This window comes from Chaetomium fimeti (assembly GCF_033439085.1).
Source record: "Chaetomium fimeti strain CBS 168.71 chromosome Unknown B0H64scaffold_4, whole genome shotgun sequence".
Classification (NCBI taxonomy): domain Eukaryota; kingdom Fungi; phylum Ascomycota; class Sordariomycetes; order Sordariales; family Chaetomiaceae; genus Chaetomium; species Chaetomium fimeti.
The window spans coordinates 3,967,843-3,979,876 of record NW_026944332.1 but is presented as its reverse complement, the minus strand read 5'-3'; the positions used below and the strand labels follow the sequence as shown (position 1 = coordinate 3,979,876).

Here is a 12,034-nt window from a genome sequence, read left to right as displayed (position 1 = left end):
TGATGACCCAAGCCGGCCAAGCCGTGAGAGCTGGCCGCCGTCTTGAGGGACCGATACAACGGCGTCAGGGGCGGAAATGGTGGTCAGGGGCACAAGTCTTGGGGGCGGGAAGAGTGGCGATTGGTCGACCTCTACACCAACCTTCCCGAACGGTATCTCCCGGGCCAAGAGGCGCCCGAGGAATTTTGATATTTCTGAGCTGGATTGGAATCAGGCACAAGCGCCACATGGGAAATAAAGCATGCAAGTAATTAGTTACAGTATCAACTATATCAGGGGCTGCGTCCCGTCTACGGTGACTGCCTCCGTCCCGGGTTCTCACACAAGTTTGGACCGTACACTACCCTCTGCCCCCTTTCATCAGTACCTAGTCATTGTGACGGGAAAGTATGAGGGCCTTTAGGTTGCTAGCCGTCCTGGCTAGCTCCGCCTGGTTGCTGGTGAACGGACAAACCGACGTGTGCGATGCCCAAGACCGCACCTACAGCAACGAGGCGGTCCCCGCCGGCACCCACCAACCGTACGACAAGCTGAATCCGGTGGTTGGAATCATGAGCACCAGATTTTACATCACCGTCGTTAACCTCACACCACACCGCATCAAGTTAGAGGACACCCATTCATACCAGATGAACACATTCGATTTCGGCGACGTTCCCCAGGGCCGGGCTCGTCAAAACATAATCCAGTATCGAGGGACATGGTCTACTCAGGATGACGCTGGTGAGGCGTATTACCGTCTCGATGGCACCGACAAGAAGTTTGCCTTGCGAGTCAAGTCAGACGATCGACGGGTGGTGCTGGACCTCAGCGGCATGGGACTTGGTCAACGAGAGTACTTCTACCCCGGAGGAGACACAGCCGTCTCTCTTGTCATTACAGGGAGCAACCGTTTTGGCTTCCAAGCATCGCTCCGGCACGGACCCGGTAACTGGATGCGAAAGATGTATGACGTGATTCGGGATCGTCTCGTCCGGCATCTCATCATGCCGGGAGCGCACGACGCCGGCATGAGCAAGATTACAGACAAGATCACCAGCATCGGCAGCGAGGGAAACACCCAGAACCAGGGAATCAACATATACGACCAACTCCGCGCCGGTTCCCGTTGGTTCGACCTCCGTGTTGGGTCCATCCACTCCAACGACGACGCTTCGAAAAACAACGGCTTCTGGGTGCTCCACGTCAACGACGAGCTGGGCACGCTCGCCATCGGCAACTCAGGCGAGTCCCTAGACGAAGTCATCAGCGAGATCAACCACTTCACGTCCGAAAATCCGGGCGAAATCATCTTCTTCACCGTCCGCTATCTCGTCGGACGGTACGAGTTCCCCGACCGGGGTCCCATCATGTGGGACACAAACATGGTCAACAGCTTCTTCTCCAAGCTGCGCGGCATCAACAACCGCTGCCTCAACCTCGACACCGGCACAGGCTTCCAGAACCAGAAGGCTTCCTATTTCATGGACCAGAACGAAGGCAAGGGCTGTGTCATCCTGCTCCTCAACGGCCACCTCGACGGCGGCGTGCCCCGTGAATCACCGGCCGACGGCATCTACGAAATCGGCCGTATGGGCATCCGCGACCACTGGTCCAACAAGATGCAAGCTAGCGACATGGCTCCGGACCAAGTCAATAACTGGCGCTCTGTCACGCGCGGGGGTGCGTCCGACTTTGGCAACTTCATGGTCGGGCAGTGGCTGGTGACGCCTGATGCCTTGGCTGCGACGGCATACTCGCTGCAGAACTTTGCCATTCAGCCAACGAACCCCTCGCTATACTGGGCCGGTGTCAACGGGATGGACCCGGAGCACTGGCCGAATGTGTTGATGGTCGACTACATCGGGGTGCAGCAGGGTGATCAGTGGGCGTGGGACCAGCTGAGTGCTGAGATATACACTCTGGCGGTGGGTATGAATCTGTATATGGCCAGTGAGAACTGTGATGTCAATAAGCGGCAACCGCCGTTGCTCGGGAGGAGTGAGGTTGCTGTGAGGGAGAGTCAAGAAACGCCTTGGAATGGCATCATCTTTGCGAACGGGACGACGGTGGATAACCCGCCTGCGGCACTTCATCTGGGCCGTGTTGAGATATTGAGGAACGGGACAATCTTCAACAACGGCACGGTGTTGGAGCAGAGCATACCGAACCCATGGTTGTAGGACGGCAGTGGTGGTTGGTTGGAAGTGGAAGATATGGATACCCTTGAGATGTCTAGATACTCGTGCTTAGCTGTAATGTTCAACCTATCTATTCCCATGCCGATATGCTCTACCCAGTTGATACCGATATCCCAAGAATAACTCCGCCCTATGATCATGCAGTTCGGTCGGCTTAAGGCCCCGGTTGCCGCCCGCTTGGCCCCGTCGTCTCACGTCCATCAACATCCTCTCCCCTCTTCCTCGCATCCCTTACTTGTTTCCTGGCCGCCGCGTGCTGCTGCTTTTTCCTATCCCCGCCGTTAGCATACCCTCTGCAATACATCTTAGGAGGGGAAGAACACAAAAGCGAACTCACCTCTCCAAATCCGCCTCCCCTGAGCCGAGCGTGACCTCACCTCTTCCCCGTCCGTGGAACCCGCCCGGACTTACCCTCCTCACCGCCACCCTGCCCACCCCCAACCCTCCTCCACCACCACCACCACCATCACCACCAACAACACTCATACTCCCACGCCGCACCCGGACACGCCGCGTCCCACCTTCCACCCCCCCATCCACCTCCCCTCCCCCCTTCCCCTCAGAACCCTCCCCCATCCCCATCCCCATCCCCATCTCCCTCTGCATATCAACCCCCGCATCCACATCCCCATCCCCATCCCCCTCCCAACCATCACCATCACCACCACCACCACCACCATCACTCAACAACCTCACCCGCCCACCATCCACATCCACATCCGCACCCACATCCGCATCACTATCACTATTCCTACTATCCCCCCTCTGCAACGGGCTCGCACTGACAGGCACGAAGCGGCTCTGCAGGTAGTCGGTGGCGGCGGGGTATTCGGGGCCGGCGGTGCCGGGGGTGTCGGCGACGGCGAACTCGGAGAGGTTGCGCATCGGGCTGGGCTTGATGATGGTCGGAGGGTGGGGGGTGTGCGTGTGCGTGTGGGTGTGGGTGTGGGGAGGGGGGTTGGGGGGTTGGGTTGGCATTCTTTGGCGGTGGTGGTTTTGGTGTGGTTTTTGGTGTGGTTTTTGGTGTGGTTTTTGGGTTGTTACTTTGGTGATTGTTGGGTTTGTTGGCGTTGTGGTTGGTTTGGTTGTTGGACTTGTTTTTTTGATGTTGCTCCTCGTGTTGCTACGTTTGGTGTTTGTTAAGTTTGTTAGTGTTGGTTTGTGGTTGTGATGTTGTTGTACTAGTTAGAGTCCTGGGTGGATGGCAGTGGATTTCGTTTAGCAAGTGGAATCAGTTGTAATACGTTTGCCCGTGAGTCATTGATGGGTTTGGAGGAGTCCGGGGGAAGTGGAAGCAAATAATCGCAGCCATGCTTGCCGTATATACTTATACGGAGGGATGGCGATGTTGATCAATGACGTAAAAGGGCTCCACGCGTCAACAACACCAACAAATCAGTCCACAACGCTACGCGTAAGTCGGCATCGCATCGCCAGAATGCAACACTTGGTTGTACGCAGAAGCAAAAATAGAGGCTCAACGTTAATCGACTCCTGCCTGTCATGCCTGTGCAGCCGCAACCGTTGCGACGCCCCAGGGTCAGCGATCACTCTGCGGACGGCAAAGGCTGAGCCAAGCGGGTTGATGCCACTCGGATCGACCTCGACCTGCAGCAAGCAGGCCGAACCAGAACCGAACTCACAACGCATGAAGCAAAAGAAGGTGGGGCTAGACAAATCAGAAACAGTTGCTCTCGTCTATGGTGCGCCCTCTTTGTCTAATAGTATCCCATACACAACCATAAACCTCACAGATCCAGCTGTCGGGATGTGATCCGGCGAACGAAGGGAGAGGACGCGAAGAAGGCCAACAAAAAACCCAAAAGCCGCATACGTGCGTTACCCAACAATGGTATCCGATATCCGCGTACATACACACAACCCATCATCGCCCATTAAACACCTTAGAACAGAGTGAAAACACCAGCAACGAGGGCGAGGCCGACCACAGCGACCCCGGAGAGGCTCTTGCCCACAAAGGCGGCGTTGTCGCTCGGGGTATCCTCAGGAGCGTTCGCCTCCTCAGTCCCAGAGCCGGTGGCATCGTCGTTGCCGGTGCCAGTGCCGCTGTTGTTGCCAGACCCGTCAGTGCTGTCAGTGGCACCACCCGTAGCCGAGCTGCTGGGAGAGGTGACGCCGGTGGAGGAGGCCCCGCCAGTGCTGGGGCTCGAGGTCGGGGTGTCGAACTCGGTAGGGCAGGTCAGGTCGAAAAGGGGCTTGGTCGAGAGGTTGTTGGTGATCGCAAACTTCATCTCGTTGTCCGGGTTGGAGTCACGGAGGTTGTACCAGAAGGTGGGGACCTTGTTGAAGAGCTGGCGGCAGCCGATCTCTTGCCAGTAGTACTTGGCGTTCTCAACGCTCGCCTCGGCCTCGTCCCAGTCGGGACCCGTGGCGGGCCAGCCAGTCTCGGTGACCCAGATGGGCTTCTTGCCGACGGCACCCTTGACGGCGTTGAAGGCGCGGTCAAAGAGCTTGCCCGAGTTCTTGATGTCGTTGCCCTTGCCAGTCTCGTAGTAGGGGTACTCATCAACACCGACCCAGTCGACGGCGTCAATGACAACCTTGTTGGTGCCGTTCGTCCAAGCATCCCAAGTGTCGACGTGCCCAATGGGGACACTCTTCAGCGCGGTGTCGGAGACCGACTTCCTGTACTCCTCGATGAACTTGACCACGACATCTGGGCCGGCACCAACGCCAGCCTTGTTGGTGACGCCCGTCTCGGAGTCACGGTAAAGATCCTCGCTGCCGATCGACATGCCAATGACGAGATCGGTGAACTTCTTGCCGTACTTGTCGATGGCCTTCTTCAGCGCGCTGAGCTCCTTGTCGATGTTGTCGGTGCCCGACGTCCAGATACCGAGCAGCATCTTGGTGTCGGTCTCCATGGCAGCCTCGAACGCCTCGATCGGCTCATCCGAGTAGGCCTGGACGTTGGTGTAGAGGCGCACGGCGTTGAACTTGCCCGGCGCCTTCTGAAGGCCCTGAGCCGTCTTGAACTCGGCAAGGAAGTCGGACTTGAACTTGGCGGACCGATCGGCGAGGGTGGCGCCAGAGTTGAAGCCGAGGTAGTTCTCGGCCGACGCGCCCGAGGCGAGGACGCCGGCAACAAGCGCTGTAGTGGGACGCATGGTGATGGATAACAGGAAGTAACTGTTGCGTTGGAGTCGTTGGTAGCCGACTTGGCGAACTTGGCGATTGCGTCACTAAGGAAGCAAACAATCGCTCGAAATGGTGATGGATGGAACAGTGGCCTCGTTAGGAGGAAGGAGCGCGGGAGAATTCGAAAGATTGGAAGATCGCAAAATTGGGCAAGAAAGAGTGTCGGCGTCACAGAAGGACGGTTGAGTTGGATGCAGATAAAAGGAAGTAATGAATGAGGAAAAGGGAAAAGCGATCGTTGTGAGGGCCTGGGACGCAGGTCTTTTGGTCTTGAAGAAGGGACGGCTGGCTGGTCCCGATCGAGGAATTATTCTCGTCCAGGGTGGCGCGCCTGGCCCTGGTCGGCTGCAAGGGCCGGTCGGGAGCGAGAACACAGCCCCAAGGCCCCTTGGCATTGCCGATCTGTGTTAACCTCCCGAGCTCCCTAACCCTGGCCAGCTGCACTCAAGTTCAACAACGTCGGGTGCAGCTCGAGAGATTCTCCGTTGTCAACCCCAACACTTGAATCGTGTCAACATGGACAGGGTTAACGAATGGTATCCTTTCTTCCGTATTCGCAGGTCACGCACCACAGTTGTTCGTCTGTTATCCCTCAACCAACACTCTCCCGGGCTCTCCGAGGCTTGTTGACCTACAAGTAAGTCCGATCTCGTATCGAAGCTCAACTTTGTTCCACAGCACTTTGAGGAATTCCCCTGACCGGGGTCCACTCCAAAACCTGGCATTCCCACTCCCGCCCCGCAACCGCCCCTGATTGAGAACAAGGATCGCCCCAAGAACCGACCACTCAGCAATCCAAGGCCGAAGAAGCGAGCCGATTTGATGGAAAGGGGCGTTTCAAGCTCAACCCTTCCAATTCTCAGGCGTCTGACAGGCTTTGAGCGCGCCACGGCGCCAATGCCGAACGGGAGGAACAAATCCAACAACACGACGAAGCACAGAGGAGCAACAGTAAAGGATCGGGAGTGGCATCTGTTACACTCCATGTGTACAGAGTTTATTGCGACCTTTGGGATGACAAAGATCCGCCGCCAATTGGTCGCGAGTCTCGGGCCCAAGTGATGCGACGAAACTGCCGGCCGGATGGGCCTAGGCCGCATCGGACCCTTAACCAGAATTCGGCATGATGGCGCTGGGAGATTGTTAATGAAACGGCCTGGCCACTCCACTCTCGCCAGGACTTCATGAAACGAAACACAAAACAACCAAGAATTTCACAACTGAACTTTCAGACTGCTTGAATCGATCGTTAGTTACGCACAAGGTCTGTGAGATTGGGGGATCCTCGGCAAGGCGTTCCATGAGAGATGACAGAGAGAGTGAGGGACTTACCTGAGGTGGAGAAGACGTCAACTCTCGATCTTGCCTCAGACTCACATTTGAAGTCACTGTAGAGAGTTTTAATGTTAACACGACACTGATACCCATCTCTTGACAAGTGCCACTAAACTATGTAAAAACAACAATCATAACTCACGGCCCCCGATATTAAGGGACAGTGTAGTGTATTACTCGACAGAATTACGGTAATCTTACAGTACCTATGTATCGCTCACTCGGCTGACACGGATCGCTCCATCTAGAAACGGCGGACACAGAGTCAGTGACGAAATGATATTTCGACCGCATCCCCGCATTCCAAGGTTACCCCCCAGGCCGGTACTGGCGAGGAGAGTACAAAGCGTCTTGGGGACGCTCCTTGACTTCTAGCATGCAGGCATGCTGATAGCTCCTGTCTTTATGGCGTGCTTTTTGTAATATCGACTTATTGGAAATATGAAACATAAAGCTCAGGCTACAATCCCGGACCCGAACAACCTTCCTTCACACTCATTTCTAGTGTACATACTTCAACGTGCATATTTCTCGGGGCTGTGACAAGGGCTAATTCAGAAGGCTTGAACTTCAAACGTTAGTACGTACGCAATAGTTTTCTTCAGCCTTATAGTAAGGTCCCTGTTCCTCTCAGCTGTTCTTGGGAGTACGCTCAGCCTTTTTGTCCTGTAAAGACGGCTTCCAGTACCCAAGAGAACCCACACATCCAGCACTCTACATTGATTTAATCATGGCGTCACTTGCTCCTTAGAGGCGCTTATCCTATCAATATCACGTATGGTTGAACCACGTATAAGGTAGCCTCGTAATACCTCTATTCTTTTGATGGCAGCGCATTTTCTAGTGCTCGTCCATCCGTAATGGGTGTATGTAATCAGTGTCTCGTCGTTATCGTTACCTACCTAGGTACCTACCTACCACCTTCGTATGTACTCACATACCCGTCGGGTAAAGTTTCTCGGATAATCCGTCCTCTATGAATCGCTCCTTCCCTCATATCAGAAAACACCGGACAACCGTGTCGTTAACGCCGCCTAGAGGCAGTAAGAAACCCAGCATTCTTCCGCTGGACAATGCCATCCTCCGCCATGTGTTCGGCACTTTCGTCATCCTGCGCACTCCAGTTGTCATAAACTACACCCGCCACGGCCATATCGTCCCGCCATGGGCGACGTGGTTCGGGAACCTTGCCATTTGTATATTTGTACCACTTGGTATCCTCTGGGGACCTGAACTTCCCCAGCTGGTGCCATTGCGTGATCGTAATTATCCAACCCTTCGTGGTTTTGCTGGTGAGAGGGCGCCATTCCAGGTCGATGCAGAAGTCGGTAAAGCAATGGCGACATGATCTGAGAGGGCCGGTGATAGGGACAAACAACTCAGTCGAGCCCGGCGGCCTATCCAACTCGGGGGTGCGATATGTGTAGTTAAAAGACTCAGTATTAAGCCCCACATGCTGGCATATCAGCCTTTCGCCAAAAAAGCAGTCGTCGATGTGCTCCCGAAGAATACGTGCGCGGCCCTGATCGTGATAAAACTGCGTTGTCACCTTGAAATACAGCTCGTCGCCGATAATGCGCGCCGACCGGCATTGCTTTTGTTTCACAGCCGCGTGGCTGGTAGTTGACTTCGTACGGTCGAAGGCCTCTAGAGGAGGTCCATGTGATTTCCCATAAAGGTGCCGGTTCATGGCCAGTCTACCGTCGGTGAAGCGAAATAATACGCCGCGGTGTCCACTGGATTCGTCCCTCTTCCTGCAGTGTCTATCGTGAGCGGAATGCCAGCTTGACTGGCTCCAAGTATGTAAGTCCTTACACTCGTAACACAAGTACAAGTGTGGTGTATCTTTCTCGATCCAGACAAGTAGCAAAAGCCGTGCCTCCTCGTTCAATCGTGCAGAGGATAGATGCGGACGGAACCGGCGGCAGGTGAGGGCAAATGCGGCCACAGATTCTGGGGGAAGGTGACCTAGGATGAGCCGAATGATCTCTTGTGGGCAAAAGAATATCGGGATAGTCGGCGGTGACTCCATCACCGGCAGGGACTGCCGGCGCCGCGTCATTTGGCGAACGCGACGCCAGGGCCACAAGCCTCGGATGTAATCTAACATGAGGGCAAGGAAGAGAAGAAGCATGAGCTAGGCGAACTAGCGTTGTTCGGATGCACGGTTATGTACCTAAGCGACGCTCTTGCTTGTTCTGGAAGGTGAGGAGGTTGTGATGGGTACCTAAGAAATAAGAAGGATGTGGAAATGATCACTTATAAGCAGCTTATATACTTCAAATGAAACTGTTGTCGTTCCACTGATCTACGCGTATATGCCGATACACATCAATTTGTAACGTATTTGATCAGGTTGTTCCAGATAGCTAGCACTAAGACCCTTTACATTGAGAGAAGTATTATTTGGTCTGTGGGCGTTAGGACTACGGAGTAGGTACAATGTCAAACCCGTGATAGGGAAGCGTGTCGGCATGCTCTTCAGACGCAGCCAGTGTACGTCGCAGATGTGGCCAGTTTACGTCTGCCGATTACGGAATGACTCGGGGTACGCTGAGACTAGGACCCATGTTCATTCTATTATTCTGAGCTCGTTCATCCACTCGAGCGTTTTTCTCTATAGAAAGAAAGGACTAGAAAGCGAAAGTTGTTATCGACCTGGGATACTAAGAATGATCTTATCGGACACTTAACGCATACATACGCGGCTACATAGATATCTTACATGAGGGTCAAAACACCTCTGGGTAAAGACCACCGAAAAGCAATTCGTCTGTGGAAAACCAGATAATGCCAAGTGTCTGTAACACCTTGCTGCCTTTGCTGGTTCACACATAGCCCCCCATTACTTGTCTAAAGTGAATGAGATGGATATAAAGAAATTGTTTACAAAGTGATTCAAAGAGGCCTTACGAACTAAAGACTGGCCTGTCGTGGTTTGGCTTATAGGCCGTCAGTATTGCTCGGCAAGATCTCTCTAGGTACTCACTCTACTTCTACTCCAAACTCTATCTTGGTGAGCAAGAAAAGCAATCATGGGATCGATCTGGAGCTCTGTCGCCCCAGCCATACAGCTGCTGGTCTCAGTCTTACAGCTGGGGATTACCGCCACCAAGGAATTCTACCCATCACACATCTCTTCCTTACGTTGTGGTTCGAAACCTCAGTTAGAAACCGATATGACCGCAATCCGGGTCAGCCTCTCCGGTACGTAGACGAGAACCCGAGAACAATATTTGAACGCCTAAAGACGTTGAGAGCAAGCGCCTGAAGTATGTGAGGTGACACCTCAACGAGGTTAGGTTATTCGTAATTGCCATTAATAATTGTAGATCAACCACATGAATGCAAAACTAGGGTATTGCCAGCAAAAAAAACTCCCCTTCTGGTGCATTGTCATACACCCCCCACAAACAAGTGCACCGCACCCACCATTCCCAAGCTCCCGATGAGCCCAGCCGCTCTCAGGGAGGATCCCGAGCTATCAGGTGTAGGGCTCGCCGCCTGGTCCTGCGGAGTTACCACCGAGGTTTGCGGCCCAAAGCTAGCTGTGCTTGTTGGGACAACTCTGAGTTCGTTGTCGTCAACTCCCGTGCTGGGAAACTGCGTGGTGCTCGTGGTATCTATACCCTCCGGTTGCCCGCAGGCGCCAACCACTGCCGACAGGTCCTGTATGTTGCTCAGTGCTGCCGGTGACGAACCGCAGTTGCTGGCCTGCGACATCCATATCGAGTCGGTTTCGAGGTCAAATACAGCTATTTGGTCCGGTTAGATACGAGGTCTCGAAAGCCGGAAAAGATGTGGTTGTAGACATACTGTAGGCCGATCGTAGGAAGGTATCTCCAAGCAGCGTGAACTTCTCGCTCGCCATGATACCGAGAAAGCAGGACGGTGGGGTACTGGCAACCTCCCGGGTAAGCTCCTTGTAGGGCACCTTGACAGTCATCCCGTTGAAGGCAAAGTCGAGAGTTCCATTCATGGTCGTCAGGGCGCAGTCGATCATGTAGAACCCATTTGCATCCGGGGCATCGGCGCCAAAGTCTCTGGCCACAGCACTCGTGAGGTTTTCCGGTAGAAGCGTCATGGTGGATCCGCTGTCGAGAAACACGGGCATGGCGCTGCCCTCGTAGACCGCATTCACGCCGCTCGGGGGCGTGATGGAAAGAGACTCCATATCAACCCAAAACCTGGGGACGCCGTCGGGCGATCGGGCGGCTGGGAGAATCGGCAGCTTGGCCAGCTTGCCGGCGAACTTGGACGTGTCGACACCCCCAAACACGATGACACCCTCCCGGGAATCCTTACTCCCCAGCGCGAGGGTGTACGCTTTGACCCTCGTCGCATTCTGTTCCCGCAGCTGGTCGACAAAGTTGAGGTACCTTGTGGCAATGCCTTTCCCGTACCCTATCCCTAGGATACCCGAGAATGCATCTTCCGTCGCGGTGGCCACGCCGAACTGAACATCCCGCAATGCCATGGGACTCCCAGCAAGTGAAATCGTATCGGTGAAGTAGGAAATGTTAGCCGCGCCGATCCCGTAACGCAGGGTCCGGGTGGTTCCGAGGGACGTCGCTGTCGAGGACTTGGTAGAGTCATAATGGCCGGCCCGTTCGCAGAAAACAGTGTCGGAACCTGATACCGTCGTGCAATCCGGGTTTACCCATAGTTCAAACGACCCCGTGTCCAACTGTACAAAGACAGGCTGTGGTGGTGTGCCGAGGCTGACTGCAAGGGGTGTTAGTGGCAAGCATCAGAACAACCCAGGCTGATGATAAATACGTTGAGCATAGTAAGCGACGTCGGACCGGTTGGCTAGCTGTAGCTGGATACCCCGTTTGTTTGAGAAGTGCTCGACGTTCGTCGAGTGAACGATGGGAAGATGTACACACCCTTGGTCGTGGGTGATTTGTTGGAGGGCTGTGGCATGGTGGCAAAACAAGGCTAGAAGCAACACCGACGCTGATACAAGGAAGGAAACTGCCATTTCTGGCTACGGGTTGCGGCGTCGAGGGGTCTCGGTGGCGTCTGCATGGGCAGAGGCAGGCGTCAAGATCGCTGGACTAGATCTGGGGGACGAAGAGAACGAGGGTGCTGGGCGCCGGCCAGCCGATTCCACACACAACCCAAGAGGCAAAAAGAAAGAAACGAACAGAGATGCGGAAGCAGAACTAGGCACACCTGCGGCGTTGATCGCACCTAGTGCCCCGGGGGGAAAGGAAGGGGGGGGGGGGAAGAGAAAAGAAGAAGAAAAGGAAGAAAGCACCAACACCAAAAGCTAGGAACAGAATAGAAGCAAACAATAAACAAGAAAGGCGAGAAAAGGCACAAAACAAACGAGATCCGAACGCCCGTCGTCGAGA

The 12,034-nt window shown here is 54.5% G+C and overlaps 5 protein-coding genes across 5 annotated transcripts; 1 reads left to right on the top strand and 4 right to left on the bottom strand.

The window, feature by feature from the left end:
- The first annotated feature begins 331 nt into the window (after positions 1–331).
- B0H64DRAFT_398058 (PLC-like phosphodiesterase) lies at positions 332–2,261 on the top strand. The gene has a single exon (XM_062803924.1). It carries the CDS (start codon positions 390–392, stop codon positions 2,160–2,162), a length of 1,773 nt encoding a protein of 590 aa, XP_062659875.1. The 5' UTR covers positions 332–389; the 3' UTR covers positions 2,163–2,261.
- On the bottom strand, positions 2,262–3,518 carry B0H64DRAFT_475177 (uncharacterized protein). The gene is made up of 2 exons (XM_062808085.1): positions 2,518–3,518; positions 2,262–2,449 (listed from the first exon to the last, which is right to left on the bottom strand). The coding sequence occupies exons 1-2, from the start codon at positions 3,156–3,158 to the stop codon at positions 2,335–2,337; spliced, it is 756 nt and encodes a 251-aa protein (XP_062659874.1). The 5' UTR covers positions 3,159–3,518; the 3' UTR covers positions 2,262–2,334.
- An 86-nt stretch (positions 3,519–3,604) lies between these two features.
- On the bottom strand, positions 3,605–5,716 carry B0H64DRAFT_398055 (glycoside hydrolase family 17 protein). The gene has a single exon (XM_062803923.1). It carries the CDS (start codon positions 5,306–5,308, stop codon positions 4,085–4,087), a length of 1,224 nt encoding a protein of 407 aa, XP_062659873.1. The 5' UTR covers positions 5,309–5,716; the 3' UTR covers positions 3,605–4,084.
- Positions 5,717–5,789: 73 nt separating this feature from the next.
- On the bottom strand, positions 5,790–6,921 carry B0H64DRAFT_168664 (uncharacterized protein). Its single transcript, XM_062798728.1, has one exon. The coding sequence runs from the start codon at positions 6,437–6,439 to the stop codon at positions 5,828–5,830; it is 612 nt and encodes a 203-aa protein (XP_062659872.1). The 5' UTR covers positions 6,440–6,921; the 3' UTR covers positions 5,790–5,827.
- Positions 6,922–9,960: 3,039 nt separating this feature from the next.
- Positions 9,961–11,764, bottom strand: B0H64DRAFT_168652 (aspartic peptidase domain-containing protein). Its single transcript, XM_062798727.1, has 3 exons — positions 11,454–11,764; positions 10,491–11,399; positions 9,961–10,429 (listed from the first exon to the last, which is right to left on the bottom strand). Exons 1-3 carry the CDS (start codon positions 11,656–11,658, stop codon positions 10,071–10,073), a joined length of 1,473 nt encoding a protein of 490 aa, XP_062659871.1. The 5' UTR covers positions 11,659–11,764; the 3' UTR covers positions 9,961–10,070.
- Between the last annotated feature and the right edge of the window lie 270 nt (positions 11,765–12,034).

What these genes read in the sequence shown, in the direction of transcription:
- B0H64DRAFT_398058 (XM_062803924.1), top strand. Translation starts at nt 390, where the DNA reads ATGAGGGCCTTTAGGTTGCTAGCCGTCCTGGCTAGCTCCGCCTGGTTG.
- B0H64DRAFT_475177 (XM_062808085.1), bottom strand. Translation starts at nt 3,158, where the DNA reads ATGCCAACCCAACCCCCCAACCCCCCTCCCCACACCCACACCCACACG. An exon ending in GGGGAGGCGGATTTGGAGAG is followed by an intron (nt 2,450 to 2,517) that starts GTGAGTTCGCTT and finishes CGGCGGGGATAG; the next exon opens with GAAAAAGCAGCAGCACGCGG.
- B0H64DRAFT_398055 (XM_062803923.1), bottom strand. Translation starts at nt 5,308, where the DNA reads ATGCGTCCCACTACAGCGCTTGTTGCCGGCGTCCTCGCCTCGGGCGCG.
- B0H64DRAFT_168664 (XM_062798728.1), bottom strand. Translation starts at nt 6,439, where the DNA reads ATGCGGCCTAGGCCCATCCGGCCGGCAGTTTCGTCGCATCACTTGGGC.
- B0H64DRAFT_168652 (XM_062798727.1), bottom strand. Translation starts at nt 11,658, where the DNA reads ATGGCAGTTTCCTTCCTTGTATCAGCGTCGGTGTTGCTTCTAGCCTTG. An exon ending in CGTCGCTTACTATGCTCAAC is followed by an intron (nt 11,400 to 11,453) that starts GTATTTATCATC and finishes CACCCCTTGCAG; the next exon opens with TCAGCCTCGGCACACCACCA. An exon ending in CTTCCTACGATCGGCCTACA is followed by an intron (nt 10,430 to 10,490) that starts GTATGTCTACAA and finishes CGGACCAAATAG; the next exon opens with CTGTATTTGACCTCGAAACC.